Source organism: Diabrotica undecimpunctata, chromosome 8 (assembly GCF_040954645.1).
Source record: "Diabrotica undecimpunctata isolate CICGRU chromosome 8, icDiaUnde3, whole genome shotgun sequence".
In the NCBI taxonomy this organism is placed as follows: domain Eukaryota; kingdom Metazoa; phylum Arthropoda; class Insecta; order Coleoptera; family Chrysomelidae; genus Diabrotica; species Diabrotica undecimpunctata.
Window position 1 is genome coordinate 10,839,917 of NC_092810.1, and position 16,193 is coordinate 10,856,109.

The window sequence follows — 16,193 nt, forward strand, 5'->3', positions numbered from 1 at the left end:
GGACTTGGTTCCTTTATACTAATAACTTTAACATCATCATCATCACAATTTGTTAAATCTATCACTTCTATATCACATTTGTTGATGGTACTTTCTGTGGGACTTTGTGATTGACTGGCTATTACGTTTTTCGAACTAATTTCAGGGAAGGCACTATCTTTTATCACAGTGTTTTCATTTATTATTGTCGACTTTTGCGCTGTCACTACATTATTTATGCTGTATTCGCTTAAGGGTTTGTCAGGTGATAATTCTAGGGCTAACCTTTTCCTGGTACCTTCGTTTCTAGGGTGATGTTGATGCCCCCTTTTTTTCGCACTGCCCGCCGCCCTGGTTGTTGACATTTTTTTTAGAGATGTCACTTATCGCGTGCTACTCATTTCCGCCATATTGGACTCACTGGCGCTTGCGTCGCGTGGAATATTGAGAAACTAAAAACGACAAAGCGGCAGCACTAGACACGTTTGTCAACTTGGCGACCATGTTTTATCCAATAATAATGTCACTCATTTTAATATTTTGCAATTTACACAAACTCGTTTATCAGTTACACATGTCGTTTATTTATTAATAAAGTATTGGAAAAGACGCACCTACTTTGTGAAGTATGTCGGTTTGTCTGGCATGCATTACAAACTTGTGACGTATCCTTGGCAAATATTCAGGATACTTGTATTCCTACGAGGTATGCAACATATAATGCGCAAATGACGATTTTTTAAGTTTTAATCTATATGAAGTATTCAATCAAGAAAGAAATATACATTTCTTGATAAAATGAACAAGTAATACATCTCGATTTTGTATTTTCTACGTCACGGGTAGTTGAAATATAGAGCATTATTCATCCGTCCTTATTTGGCGCGAGATCGAGTTCTTGGTGTATTTTTAGATCCTCTGAAAATATGCGTAATGGATTTTCGTCGTTCGTTTCTTTCAGTTTACTTTTCTAAGCAGATACTAAAACAGAGTAATACCTTATGTTTGATGTACGTCGTTTTTACAGTCCAGCAAAGTACTTTGAAAGTAGTTCAGAACACTAATAAAGTAGACTACCTTCAAAATGGGGGGCGTTTAACAACAAAAATAACTTTTTATACTTTTCGGCGATGAAAGAACTTTGTAGCTTCTGCGCTTCAGCCAAATTTTATTAATTGATACATCTGCATAATATGGATGTGAATTCCTTTGGGCTACCATCACTGAATAGAAATAGTCATGGAAACTTCCACTATAAAAACTTAAATAGATGGTTTTCATGAAAATATAATATAGTTGATTAATTGTATCGGTTATTTTTGGATATTTTATAATTAGTTTTATGTTTTCCCTTGCTTAGGACTTAAATTTAAATTTAACTCTCATACTTCAGCAAAATTAATTGACCGTGGCTGTATTCTTAGTTGTCAATGTCAGTTATTTACATCTGTTATCTGCCAAATTTTACTGTGCGCATATTGATATTTGGAAAAGTACTGATTTACGAGGAAATTAAACAAAATATAATTTTCACAATGGGGTGCAATAAAACGTTATTTAACGTTTCGACTTTCAGATAAAGCGCACTTTACATACACAGAAGGGAAGTGTTAAATGAAAGTCCTCAATTAGTTGATCATTTTGGCGTATCCTCCAATTTTCCTAGCGAGTGGTTCCCGAGATGATAGAAAAAACAAACGCTTAGGTCACTAACTTACAAAAAATAATATAATCTGTATATATTTGCATTCGTTTGGTATCAACCTATTAATTCCATAACAAGGAATTCTTTTAGAAATAATCCTACTGATTTTTTTTTAATGCAGAAAGAGTTCAAATATCGTTTTTGAAGTTGTCCAGATATCTTCTCCAAATTTTTGATAGTAGAGTATCATTTGAAATAGTCAGGAACATTTAACATGAAATTAAATTTTAAGTTATATAAAAACCTTCCTATTAAAAGCAAAGTTATTCCTTCAAGTGATAGGTACTGTATCAAAAATTGAAAAAATATCTGGACCACTTCAAAAATGACATTTCAACTGTTTTTGTTTTAAAAAAGTTGCCTAACATTACAAGAATATAAAGAATTCCCTTATTATGAAATTGGCAAGTAAACAGCAAATTAATTCAAATATATACGCATTATAATTGTTATTTATTAGGTTAGTGATCTAGTGATTTTATTTATCATAGATATAGGTATATTACAAGGTAGACTGACTGATGCAATACAGTCGCGTTCCCCCAGTGTGACAGAGAAATATACTTAATTTTTTGTGTCCGGAACACCAACAGCTTTAAATTTTGTATTTCCAATGGTTGGCCACATAGATGGTCCTGTCATTCGCTAAAAATAGGTCTTCTTTTGAGCAGGTCTCTCTCATATCTGTGCATGATAGTAGATGGTGACTATTCTGAACCATCCCCATTTCTTCAGGTTACTAGCACAAAGTGAAACGCCAGTTCTTAGTCTGTTTAGTGCTTTCCATGTGGGATACGGCAAATTGTGTCCAGCGGCCATTTCTTCTGAGGGGGCAAAATGTGTTGTAGCTGACGCTTGCCATGGGGGTATTCGGCGCATCTTTGGCTCTTCGGGAAGGAATCGTGGTTTTCTCAGAAAGCTTTTCCGAGATCTTAGTCTACTTGGTTGAACTTGGTGGTCATACAAGGTATGTCTTCGATCCGTCTCCTGCTTCTTTCGTTTTATCTCTGACGTGATCTGTCTTCTGATAGCAGGTGGAGCGATTCCAACTATGGGGTAGACCTCTTCGATAGGTGTTGGTTTCAGGCAACCAGATATTATACAAACCGTTTCATTTAACGAAACATCGACGTTTTTAGCGTGAGCAAAGTTTTCCCACACTGGTGCTCCAAACTCGGCGGCAGAAAAGCATAATGCTAAGGGAGAAGTACGGAGAGTGTGTGGTTGTGCTCCTCATTTTGTATTTGTTAGTTTGCGGATGATATTATTTCTGGCGCTTACTTTTTTCTTGACATCTTGACTACTGATATTAATAAGACAGAGTTTTATCCAGACGTACGCCGAGGTATTTTGGCGTCTCAATGCTTTCCAGCATCTGACCACGCCATTCCACCTCCAGTGTCCTTCGGCATGCTTGTTTCTAAGGTGGTAAGCACACACCTGGGTTTATGTAGGATTGAGGTTCAGATGGTTTTCGTCATAGAATAGTGCTGTCTTTTAGGGCATATATCAGTTTTACTTCGACTTCATTGAAGGTACTTCCCTGAGCTGCCACAGCTGCATCATCCGCGTAAATAAAATCAGTGAGCAAATCAGTCCCTACATCTCTGTCTAATGGGCCGGGCAAATTAGAATGAGATGTAGGGACTGCTATGCGACAGTTGTCTCTGTCGCACTAGGGGAACAGGCTGGTATTGCAACGATCAGTTTATCTTGTATTATATATATATATATATATATATATATATATATATATATATATATATATATATATATATATATATATATATATATATATATATATAAATTCTCATACTCAATTGAGTTTGGGCTCTACAAATTACAAACCTTTTAAGATACAAATTTAAATTACTTACGTTTTGGAGGGCCTTTTCTTTTTCTTCAAGTTTGCCATTGACTTGTGTGAGTTGTTCCTGAGTTTGGTCAAGATCGTTTTCAATGGCTTGGATCTTCTTTTGTAGAGAGCGAGCTTCTTCTTCAGCCTATAAAATATCAAATAAAAATATTAATACATGGTCTATATTGCATGGAATTTATTTATTAACTATTGTTGTGAATTTATTTGGTTGTGTTATTAAAAAAAAACTACATCTAGTGGTAGTCAAACGAAGTTTAAGAACAAAGAGGAAGAGAAAACTGCAAAAATAATGACAAGAACATAAATCGGACATTAAGGAAAGCGTAACATTCCCTGGTGCTTAATGTATGTTCGTGATGTATTGTTGTAGGAAATACTGAAAGGGATTTCGAGCAAAGACTGGAACAGGGAAGATCAGCTCTCGAAGAAAAAATAGAGTTTCTAGAATGTTCAATTAAAGATGGAATTATTACTACAAATAAGCTTATAAGTTTAGATGTTGTAATGGTTTACTGAGAAATAATAAATATAGTCTTCTGCAGGTCATCATGCAGGGTAGAGTCGATGGCAAAAAGGGAATAGGTAGAAAGAGGAAGTCATGGCTGCGAAATATTCGAGACTGGACAAACATGACTGTAGACGATTTATTCCACGTCGCAAAAGACAGAGAAGCTTTTAAAAATGTGGTCACCAACCTCCGTTAATGGGGACGGCATAGGAAGAAGAAGAATGGTTATGAAAAGTAATAGTTTTAAAAATGTTCTTCTTCTTTTTGTATAGATATGACTCTGTGTTTCAATGTGCCTCCAGTAATTTGTCGTTTATCGTTTTCGTGGTCTTCCTACTGATCGTCTTCCTATTGGGGAACCGTCTCTTGCCGTCTTTACTACTCTATTTGTTGTCATTAGGCTTATATGATCGTTCCATTCTACTATTCTATTTTTTACCCAGTTCTTGATATTCTCCACGTTCTAAATCATCTTTAGTTTGATAGAGTAGTATTGCGTCGTCTGCATAGCAGATTATTTTGTTTTTCTCCAATTTTGTATCCCATTTTAGTTCCTACCTTTTTTATTAATTTATCTATAAGGTTGAGTAATAGAGAACTTAGGGAATTTCCCTGTCTTATCCCATCGCCAGCTTCAATAGGGTCAGTTAGTTTTTCTTCTACTTTTACTTTTATTGTGTTGTTTTGGTAGATTTTCGATCGTTTTGATTATTCTTATAGGTATCTGTACCTTCATCTGCTGAGTTGAGGCATCTTACGTGGATTATTTTTGATGCATGTATATCTCTGTTGATTATAACATAATCTATCATAGATCTTTGTCCACAGATGTTATTTGTGTTGGTCTTTGTGGTCAAAAAGTTGTAAAAATTTAGGATTGCTATTATAGATTAATGGGGAAGTAGATGAAGATGCAGGCAATAGAGATAGAGCGGGATAGATGAAATGGAAGGAGCCGAGTAGTATGTCGTGTTACAGTAAGATTCCAATGAAACTCTAAGGAAAACATAAAAAAGTGTCATAAAACTAGCTGTGATGTATGGCACCGAATATTGGGAAATTAAAAAGAAAGAAGAAGAACGAATGTAGGGGGTGAAAATAAGAATCCTGAGATGGATGAGTGGAGTGACAATAAAAGTCTAGGGGTGGCAGATCAATTGATGGCAAATTGGGAGAGAATAGGATAAGATGGTTATGGCATGTTCAACGAATCCAAGTTTCTGGAAGCTGTAGGAGAGGAAGACTTAGTGGGAGACGCTCAAGAGATTGCTATAATTATGACCCAAGGTGACAACTTATGGATAAAATAAAATCCAAAGAAAACGTGTACAAAGCCTACCTTATTCAAAATTAAGACATATAAAGACCAATAAATTGATAGAATAGACAACATCTACAGCAAGCAGTAACATAAACTGATACAAATTGGGATGGACCAATTTATTAAATTTCAAACTGCAAAATTGTATATAAACCTTAGAACGAAGAAGAAAGTTGAGAACAGACGATGATTTAGAATAAGGAATGAGGACATAGCGCAAGCAGTTAAAGACAAACAAAAATCTAGTCAAATATATCTAGTGAAATATACTTGGCAGGATTTTGGTTTCTCTTTAACTGCTTGCGCTAATCGAGAAAGAATCTATATGGGAGATATATAAATCCATAGTATATAAAGCCATGAATTTTCTTAATAAGTCAGAGAAATATGAAAATATGAAATATAAATAGGAAAGAATAAGAGGTACCTATCAACTTTTAGTTTGCCTGAATAGTTTGGCCGTTTATCTGCCGCACACTGTATATATGGAGACTCATGGACGGTGAGTGAGGAAAAAGATAAAATATCTAAATAAAAAGGTTTCCTAATGTATGAAAATAATAAAGAGTGGTGAAACTCTGTGTCATTGTCCAAATCACGTAGATTTGGCAGCCAGATATACCAAGCAGCCTTGATCCTGCCAACTGAAACAAACTAAAATTGTGGCTTATTCCCAATAAAAAAAGTAAATTCCCCTACGTTGTGAATGTGAAATGCTTAGTCACATGAGGCACTTGAGGAGCAAAGTGTTCAACCAATGCATCCTTCCTATCATGACATATGGATGTCAAACCTGGACCCTAACCAAGGCAAACATGAATAAACTAGCCACAACAGAAAGATCAATGAAAAGAGCAATGTTAGATATACGACTGTCAGATAAAAAGAGGAACGACTGGGTAAGATCCAAAACAAAAGTCGAGGACATAGCAACAAAAATTGCCAAACTTAAATGGAGCTTCGCGGGCCACACTGCTACAATACAACATTGGAGACCTTACGAAAGTAAACGACCAAGAGGAAGACCACAGATGAGATGGGTTGATGCCAAAAGAATAGCCGGAACAAATTGGAAATATGTTGCTCAGGATAGAGACCGATGGAAGGAGTTGGGAGAGGCCATGTCCAAACATGGACGAGAGAAGGCTAAGAAGAAGAAGAAGAAGATGAGGCAGTTAAATACTTGTAAAAAAAGGTATCAAGTTACTAGAAATCCTTCAACTCTCAGTAAGAGATTTGCTGGCTTTTATTAACAGCATAGGATTCTTATTGGAGTTCAATGAAAGGATAGAAAGGTTTTACATTCAAGAGCCAGAGGCAGGAAGTGTCTCTCCTGAATAAAGAAGAAGAAGATAGCAATCTTATTTACAGAAAAATAGCCGACATAAAAATATTTGTGTTGGGAATGTTGTTATTGAGAGAACAATAGGAACGATGTAGTGGTATAAATTAAAGGAAAGCTTTTGATAACACAAAACGCAGCATCTTATTTAATTCGCTCCTCGATAGTTTTTTAAGACGGACAGAAAAGCAAACGATTTTGACCATTTATCCTTCATCTACGCTGCTTTCAACATGACCTCTAATGACTATTAGTATATATATATACCCGGTATTTAGGCGGCACACGCCCTTCCGGTAGGGATCTATGGAGGAGTATCACCAAGCCGCAAGCCCTTATCTCTTGCCGTACTGCTCCACCATAGGCCGATCAGATACCAGCATATTCTAGACTAAGCCGCAGATTCATTTAGAATTTTAAACTGCTGCGTTAGCCTTTTTGTTTTCTGTACACCGAGCTGGGGATTGAACTGACATCTCTCGCAGTGAAGCGAAGGAGAAGCCAGCCGCCCAGCCCGCTTGGCTATCCGATGACTATTACTATTAGTACGAAATATAATAATAAAATAAGTAAGTTAAATACCTTTTCAGCGCGGAGGTTGGCATCTTTGGCGAGTTGTTCATTGTGTGCTGCGCGGTCTAATGCGTTGTCTTTTTCAAGCTTCATCGCTTGCATCTTCTTCTTGATCGCGTCCATGGTGGATAGGTGTTGTTTTCGCGCTTACGGACAAAACTGCAACAAAGAAACATTTAATTAGATGTGTTTGTCAACAAAATATGCAGGGGTATTAATCTTAACAAAACCTAGCAAATCTAAAACTTCTACCAATATAGGTCCCAGTGGCGGCTCGTGGCTTTAGAGACAAGGTCGGCAAGTTGTGAGAAAATTACAATTTCAATTAAACGACGTAAAATTTTTTACAATTTCGTTATGTTTAATAGCATTTTCACGTTGGGCATTATCTAATGAAACATAGATATTGCCATGAGTACTTGCTGTATTAAATATCGAAAAATAATCTATTACTTCCCTTACCCTCCGCACTAATATTTATAAGCCAGGACATTTTGGGCAAAGGCCGCCCCTTATTTTCAATATCTTTTCAATCTGACATTTTTAAAACTCTTCTATTATTTAAAAATCTTGCATACATTTCATGGGCACTATCGGGAACGAATATACCTCTGTGGTAATGACAATTTATTTTGTCTGTCTAATTATTGAGTTTAGGTTCTTTGTTCAATGATCTTAGGACTGATGAGCTTGTTTTATGTATGTTATTGTTTCGTACGTAGTTCGTGTTTTATTATTTAAATAAAATATCAATAAAAAATATTTTCCAAAATAAGTAATCTCTAATTTTAGAAAACAAACATAAAGGAAGCGGTTTCCTGTGTTATTGATAAATTTGCAGCGACTTTACCAAAATATTTGCTAATATCTTCTTGGAAGACGTTATTGCTAAATGTATTCCTAGATTTTGTCTACATTGAGCATAAAAACGTTTGTTTTTGTACCACACCCGCTTTGTTTATCGTAAAGTCGACCTGGCCTGAATTCACATAAGGAAATATACTTTTTTGGAATTTTAATGAAGTTCTTACAAGTGAATTTAAGTATAACACCGACTCGACAAAGATTAATATTGTTGAATACTAATAATATCACTCAACATACATTATTGAGAAATAAGACCGATGCAACTAAAATGCAGTTAGCGCTGTTGTAAATATCAATATTTTTAAAACAATTGCTCAAGGAAAAGCTAATTTTTTTTATTAAAAATTAAAAGACATTCACTTGGAGTCAGAGAGGATTTATAGGTTTTTTATAATTTGAACGAATAGATACAGTTTTCTCATAAATTCATAGAGATACAGATGAAAAGGTTTAGAGATATAAACCAGAAAATCAAGGACATGATAAGGGAAAAGAACAGAGCCAAAAAGAACTAGAAGGACAAGAAACCAGGATGACAAAAACAGGGCAAATCAGCTAAGCAGAGAAGTAAAAACAAACAGCACTAGCAAAACACAGAAGCCGACGGTGGGATAACCACGTTCAAGAAATGGAGAAACAAGGTTGAAACATGGAAACTACAAAAAATCCTAAGAAATGATAGAAAACCCATATCTCCACTACACGGTGAAAATGGAATTGTCTACACCATAGATGAAAAAGCCGAGGTGATGAGGAGGACTCTCGAGAGAGAGTGTACATTAAATTATCACCAAGACGAAGATGTAGACTTCATCGAAGAAGTTGAAGAACAAGAAATGCCCGAAGAACCAAAGGAGACAATTACACCTATATCTCCTCAAGAAATTGAGCTAATTACAAATAGCTTATCGAGAAAAGCACCTGGTTTAGATGAAATTTCAAATAGAGCTCTGAAGTATCTACCAGCAAAAGCAATAGTATATTTAACCAAAATAACGAATGCAATCCTTAGATACAGGCTCTTCCCAAATCGATGGAAGGAAGTCCACGTTATTATGATTCCGAAGTCAGGAAAGAATATCATGTTTCCACGAAACTACAGGCCGATAAGCTTACTGCCAGCAGTCAGCAAGATTGTAGAAAGAGTAATACTAAGCAGACTACAAGCTGAAACATACGAAATAGACTCAGTTCGGATTTAGAGCAGAATACTCTAGCGAATTACAAGTACTTAGACTGACAGAATACATAACAGCTGGACAAACAGTACACATGAGCAGCGTTCCTGGATGTAACCAAAGCCTTCGACAGAGTCTGGCATAAAGGCCTAATATATAAAATGAGACGCTACGGATACAGTGAGGCCATGACGAGACTGATCTCTTCGTACTTGAGCAACCAAAGCTTCAGGGTACGAATAGGACAAGTACTATCCGAATACGGAGCTCCGGAGGCTGGAGTGCTATAGGGAGCAGTCCTGTGACCCCAACTGTACACAATATACACCGCAGATGTTCCAAGAACCCCAGGAACACTACTGAGCCTTTATGCAGACGACACAGCGATTGCGGCCAAACACAGAAACTTAGAAGTAGCATGGTGTAGAATTAAGAGAAAACACAAGCAATAATATTCAAAAAGAAAAGAGAAACCCCGTAGGAAAAGCTGTTAGTGCAAGATAATTCCATCGAATGGAAAAGAGAAGCGAAATATCTAGGAGTCACTATGGGCCAAGGCTTGACCTTCTCGCAACACGTGGACACAACCATCCAGAAAACAGCAACAGCCAGAGCAGCAATAAGAGGACTTACAGGTAGAAAAAGAAAACGAAAGCCGAAAAAGGAGAGAAGGTAGAAGGAGAAGGTAGAGAATTGTTTGCTGTAGTTTTCTGAAATTTATGTGGGGATATCTGAAGGTGCTACTCTACTCCGATAAGCATGAAACGATTGACCACTTGGAGGACAACATTCGCTGCGGTATTGCCGATATACGGCGACAAATATTGGAAAAAGTGATCAAAACTTGGACCTCCAGATTAGACTACCTCAGAGTCAGATGTGACGGTCATATACCAGAAATCATATTTAAATTATAATGCCAAAATATTATAAAGTCAATTTCATGTCAATTGATAAAAATCCTCTTTGTTTTATTCCATTTCAAAGTTCTATATCTAAAAAAACATCCTTTATTTATCGATATTTATCATATTTTTGATACAAATCCGTAAACGAGGAATATAACTGAAATTAGAATGTCTACGGTTTTGGTATTACAGCGAATGTAAAATACATTCTCTTTAAGGAACAATCAATTGTAAGCTTTCTTTTAACCTTATTTAGACAAATGCAGCATATGTATTTTAGAAAGATGATAAATAGCATATGGTACATATAAGAATTTACAATGTTTAATTTATACTTGATGCCGATGTAAAAAACTTTATAAACTTAAATTCTATAGCTTCTGTAACTTCGGTTATATATTAAAAATTTTGATCCGCGATTTAATATACACCATCTTGTAGTTTTCAAAATAAACTATAAAATGGTTTTTGACGGACTCGTTAGTTTAAAAACTAAAGAAGTTATAGGGGAGAGGGGGGCAAGTTGTTACACGGGCAAGTTGTTACAGAATTATTTTAAAACGCAGCAAGTATCATGAGTTGCCGATATTTTATGGAAAGTTGGGTCAACCGACCCGTCATCTGTGAACGGATATTGATACTCAAGTCAGACATCCATCATAGTGTTATTGCTTAGAATGTGGTTTCGGGTCTAAAACTGTACCGTTGTCAGGTGGCTTTTGTTTTTATTTGTGAGAAATTGGTAAGTAGTATTAATATGTGTATTATATAGTTTTGAAGCGTATATATTTCTCGTTATTGGCATGCTATTGTTAGTAATTGATTCTCAATATTTACCAAAAAACGTTGACTTAACCTCATTTCGTACACGTGGGGTCAGTTGTTACAATAATCTGGGGCCAGGTTGTTACTGTAACAACTTGCCCCGAACACGTTAATGTAAGAATATATCGAAATACCTACAATGGTTACAATATGGTTACCATAATTTATGATTTCACTAAAAATCCAATATTATGATCAGACATATTTTGTAGATAGTAATTTGTTTGTAATGAATAGCATACCTACCTACATTTATTTTCGCAAAGCATGTTAGAAACACAGATTAGGTTTTATTAAATTTTTCTATCATGAAATTGTTTTGGTTGTTTTCAGATAGCTTAACATGGTGCGAACGTATACCAAGAAAACCACAAGGGGTATTATTCCAACCGAACAATTTGAAAGGGCGGCGCAATCGGTTTTACAAGAACACTTGTCAATTAGGGATGCTGCTACTCGCTATGGAGTTAATTTTATGACATTGCACCGCTATATGAAAAGAAAATCAAACTTAGGTGCTGAAAACAGTAACAAGAACTTAGTCGGCTACGCTACGGCCAGAAAAATATTTAACAATGCTGAAGAAGAGGAACTTGCCGAATATACTGAGCATTCTGCTAAAATTTATTACGGTCTTACAACTTCTGATTTGCGAAAATTTGCATTTCAATATGCAACAGCCAACCAAATATCTGTTCCGGAAAATTGGAAGGTTAATGAAATAGCTTCCAGAGACTGGCTATATGGATTTTTGAAGAGGCATCGAACTTTATCAGTCCGGACACCTGAAGCTACTAGTATGGGTCGAGCTACCGCGTTTAATCGTCATAATGTGTCACAGTTTTTTAACAATCTCGGCGAAGTTTATGATAAATATAAATTTGAGCTCCAAGAAGTGTACAATATGGACGAAACTGGACTTACAACTGTCCAAAGGCCTACAAAAATCATTGCAAAAAGGGGAACTAAGCAGGTAGGTGCTATCACATCTGGAGAAAGAGGTCAACTTGTTACCTTGGCATTAGCTGTCCACGCAACTGGAAATTTTGTACCTCCATTTTTAATATTTCCGAGAAAGAAATTCAAAGATATTATGCTAGCCAATGGACGTCCTGGTTGTGTAAGTGCGTCTCATTCCTCTGGATGGATGACATGTTATAACTTTTTGTTGTTTATGAAACATTTCGTCCAGTTTGTACGATGTAGCAAAGAGAAACCCGTTTTGATGGTATTAGATAATCACGAGTCTCATTTGTCTATTCCGGTGTTGAATTTTTGCAAAGAAAATGGAGTGGTTCTTTTAAGTTTCCCGCCACATACATCACACAAGTTGCAGCCGCTTGATAGGACGGTATTTGGCCCACTTAAAAGATATTTTAATAGTGCTGCAGATGCATGGTTAAGATCTAATCCCGGTAAAGTAATGAACATTTACGATATACCTATCGTTCTTAAAGATTCATTTCCTCTTGCTGTTACACCTCTCAATATACAAAAAGGATTTAGTGTGACAGGAATTTGGCCATACAACAGAGAAATTTTTCAAGATGATGAATTCTTGCCTGCAGAGGTAACAAATAGGCCAATAACAGAAAATATAAACGCAACAGTAGTCATAGATCCGGCACCTATTGGCACCGAAACACATAGAACTCCTTCCCAACAGCAACCTTCTACAAGCACAGATTTTAACTTGGCGATAAATGAACCTGTCGATTCACCTACTCATATAACGCCCCAGGAGTTGAAGCCTTATCCAAAAGCAATGCCAAGGAAATCCAAAGGGGGTAGGAAGAAAAGAACTTCCGCTGTTTTGACTGATACTCCCATTAAATCAGCTTTGGAGGAGGAAGAAAAGGCAAGACAAAGAAAAAAAAATGTGGGGGCAACCAAAAGAAACATATCAGGTGAATCAAGAAACAAGGTAAAAACTACTGTTAAAAAATGTAAGAAACGGACCGTCATTACCAAAAACCCCTTCAAAAAATCAGATTCTGAAAGCTCGGAAGAGGATGAAGAATCGACGTGTCTGGTATGTTTAGCTCCATTTTCGAAGTCCAAAAACGAAGAATGGATTCGGTGCATTGTGTGTCAAAAGTGGGCACATATTGCTTGTGGAAAAGACGATGATTTTTATATTTGTATTCACTGCTCGTCCGATAGTGACTAGTTTAACATTCTTGTAAACAGGTTTGTTCAGATTTTCATTTTTTATTTTATTTCATTTTGTGTTATGTTTATAATATTTTTTGTAGCTAAGCAAGGGTTCTTTCTGTGACCACTAATTAATGTTGTGGGAAGTTTTTAGAATTTTTTTTTCTATTGTAACATCTTACCATATGGACTGTAACAATTTGCCTCATAGTGGGGTATGTTGTTACAATTTACAAGTTGAGTTAAATTGATAATAACAAAATGTTAAATATGATTTTTTAAATAAATTAAAATTAACATTATTTGTGTAAATGTATCAACTACCTTAATCCGATTTTAGTTTTCATATAAAAGATCTACTATTGCCCAAATAAATAATAGAATCAATTATGTAACAACTTGCCCCCCTCTCCCCTAAATAAAATACCAATATTTTCGAATTTTGGAGCACGTATATTGGAGCATTCATCAATCTAACATTGACCATAATGTTTGAAATTATTGTTTTTCAAAACTGAATGAATTTTGAAAAACATAACCTAACTTAACAACTTGTTGGTTATACTTTTCGTACAATGTTTTAAATATCTTTGTTGAAAACGATTTTCGGAGCGGAAATCGAAACGTTATTAACAATGTAATTTTCATTATAATAAATTGTGGCTTAACACTTTATAAACATATTTTAATCAGGAGATAAACTATTTATAAAGAAAAGTGTGGAAATATTCTAGAGTGAAACGGTTTGTATAGTGTGTTAAATACGCATCCAACATGGAATAAGAAAATCACTAGTTTTTACGAATAATTACTTCCCAAATAATTGAAAAAAAACATAGTATGCTTGGTTTGATATTGTTTAGAAAACAAAAATACATAAACGATGAATGAAGATAATTACTGGTAACCATTCATATAAAACAAATATTTGCGTGTACAAAAATCAGATTCATCAGCTATTTATTATTCACAAGTGAAATTGATCTAATTGACTGATTGCTTGTTCTAAATGCATGTTTCTCACTCGATTTTTATTTGATTATAAATGCAATCACGTACTGCATGTCAAACATGATTATGCTGCAGATTGAAAAAAGTTTTCAGAGGAAAGATAATGTTATTTAAATAGAACAGGTATTTAACATACAGCAGTGTGCTAGAAACTCGAAAAAAAAATGTTTGTATGAGATTGACAAGCGTATTTATGTTCAATGTTAGAAAATAAACAACTGACATTTGATTTCAGCGAAGATGATAAAGTGTCAATTACTAACAGAAAAAACACAAATTTTAAGTTTTAGGCCGATATTTCTTCAGCATTTTAAAAACATTTGGTATAGATTGTTTTAAAATCGCTTAATATTTCGCTAAATTATTAGCAAGAAAGCTAAAAAAATTTTGTGGTTTGTGGAAAAGATATAGGTCTCCACGTTAACACATTGTTTTAATTTGGGCAACGATTTTTAATAATAGCAGATCATAAACATCTTATTATGCCCAAACAAAGTGGATTTAGGAAAAAGAGATCAATGTTAGATAACTTAAATATCATTGGAATCAGAAATTCACGAAGCATTTATATGCAATCAAGAATGTTTAGCCATATTCTTTGATGTAAAAAAGGCTTTTGATACAGTATGGCGCTTTGATATTTTAACTACACTCGACAATTGGAAGATTCAGGGTAACATGTTTGTTTTTATTTCAAACTTTCTACGGCAACGATATTTCCAAGTTCGAATCAATAACCATTTGTCTGAATCTAATCCACAGGGCTCAAATCTAAGCGTAGCGCTATTTTTAATTGCTGTTAACAATATTGTGTCGTACTGCAATGGCACAATTAAAACTTTTTTGTACGCTGATGATCTGGTAATTCTAAGAAGAAATAAAAACATATTATCTGTTCATAATTTTACTATCGACAATATGCAGATTGAAAATGTGGTAAACTTTACGTATCTTGGAAGTGTCATAACAGAAAACGGAGGTACAGAAGACGATATTCGTATGAGGATACGAAAAGCCCAACAAGCTTTCAGCACGCTCAACCCTGTTTGGAGATCTGGCGAGTATACTACAAGGACAAAGATCCGAATATTCCGATCAAATGGCATGTCTGTTCTACTCTACGGATGTGAAACCTAGAAAGTGACAAACACCCTCACAGACAAACTGCAGGTCTTTGTTAACAAATATCTACGAAGAATTGTTCGTATATTCTGGCCTAACACCATCAGAAACGAAGATCTGCTACACCTGACCGAACAAAACAGGGTACAAAATGAAATTAAGTCCAGAAAGTGGGGTTGGATCGGTCACACACTCCGAAAAAATAGTTCCAGTATCGCAAAGACTGCCCTAGAGTGGAATCCCCAAGGGAAAAGAAAAAGAGGTCGCCCAGTACAAACTTGGAGAAGATCCATCATGGACGAGATAAGAGGCCAAGGAATGTCTTGGAATGAGGTGAAGGCCTTAGCGCAAAATAGAACCCGATGGCGCGTTTTCACTGAAGCTCTATGCTCCACTTAGGGGTTCAAGAACCTTATATATATCTGCTCATAATCATATTGCTGCTGCTCTTAAGTCGATAGAATCGTGGTCTAACAATATTGGGCTCCAGTTTTCCACCACAAAAACAAAATCTATACATTTTTCACGAAAATCAAATTCACAAAAGCTCCCAAATCTATTTTTATACAATTTTCCTATAGAATATACAAAAGAAATACAATTCCTAGGGATGCAACTGGACTCAAAATTAAGCTGGACGACAAGCCACATTATGAACATTATGAAATCTGTATCACATAAAAATTGGGGAGCAGATTTTACAATTCTAATAAATTTATATAGAGCTTTAATTAAATCAAACTGGACTACGAATGTGTTGTGTATAACTCCGCAAACCAAGCATTGCTCAAAACTTTGGATACTCTTCAGAGTTCAGCCGT

At 35.4% G+C, this 16,193-nt stretch overlaps 1 protein-coding gene across 10 annotated transcripts in view; it reads right to left on the reverse strand.

The window, feature by feature from the left end:
• Tm1 (tropomyosin 1) overlaps positions 1 to 16,193 on the reverse strand; it is a 132,320-nt gene that overhangs the window by 96,909 nt on the left and 19,218 nt on the right. For all 10 annotated transcript variants that reach the window (XM_072539677.1, XM_072539676.1, XM_072539678.1 and 7 more), the window contains exons 2-3: positions 7,317 to 7,466; positions 3,562 to 3,687 (exon numbers count right to left, since the gene is read on the reverse strand). In XM_072539677.1, coding sequence (XP_072395778.1) covers positions 3,562 to 3,687; positions 7,317 to 7,430 — 240 coding nt within the window. In that variant the 5' untranslated portion in view covers positions 7,431 to 7,466. The remainder of the gene's footprint in view (positions 1 to 3,561; positions 3,688 to 7,316; positions 7,467 to 16,193) is intronic.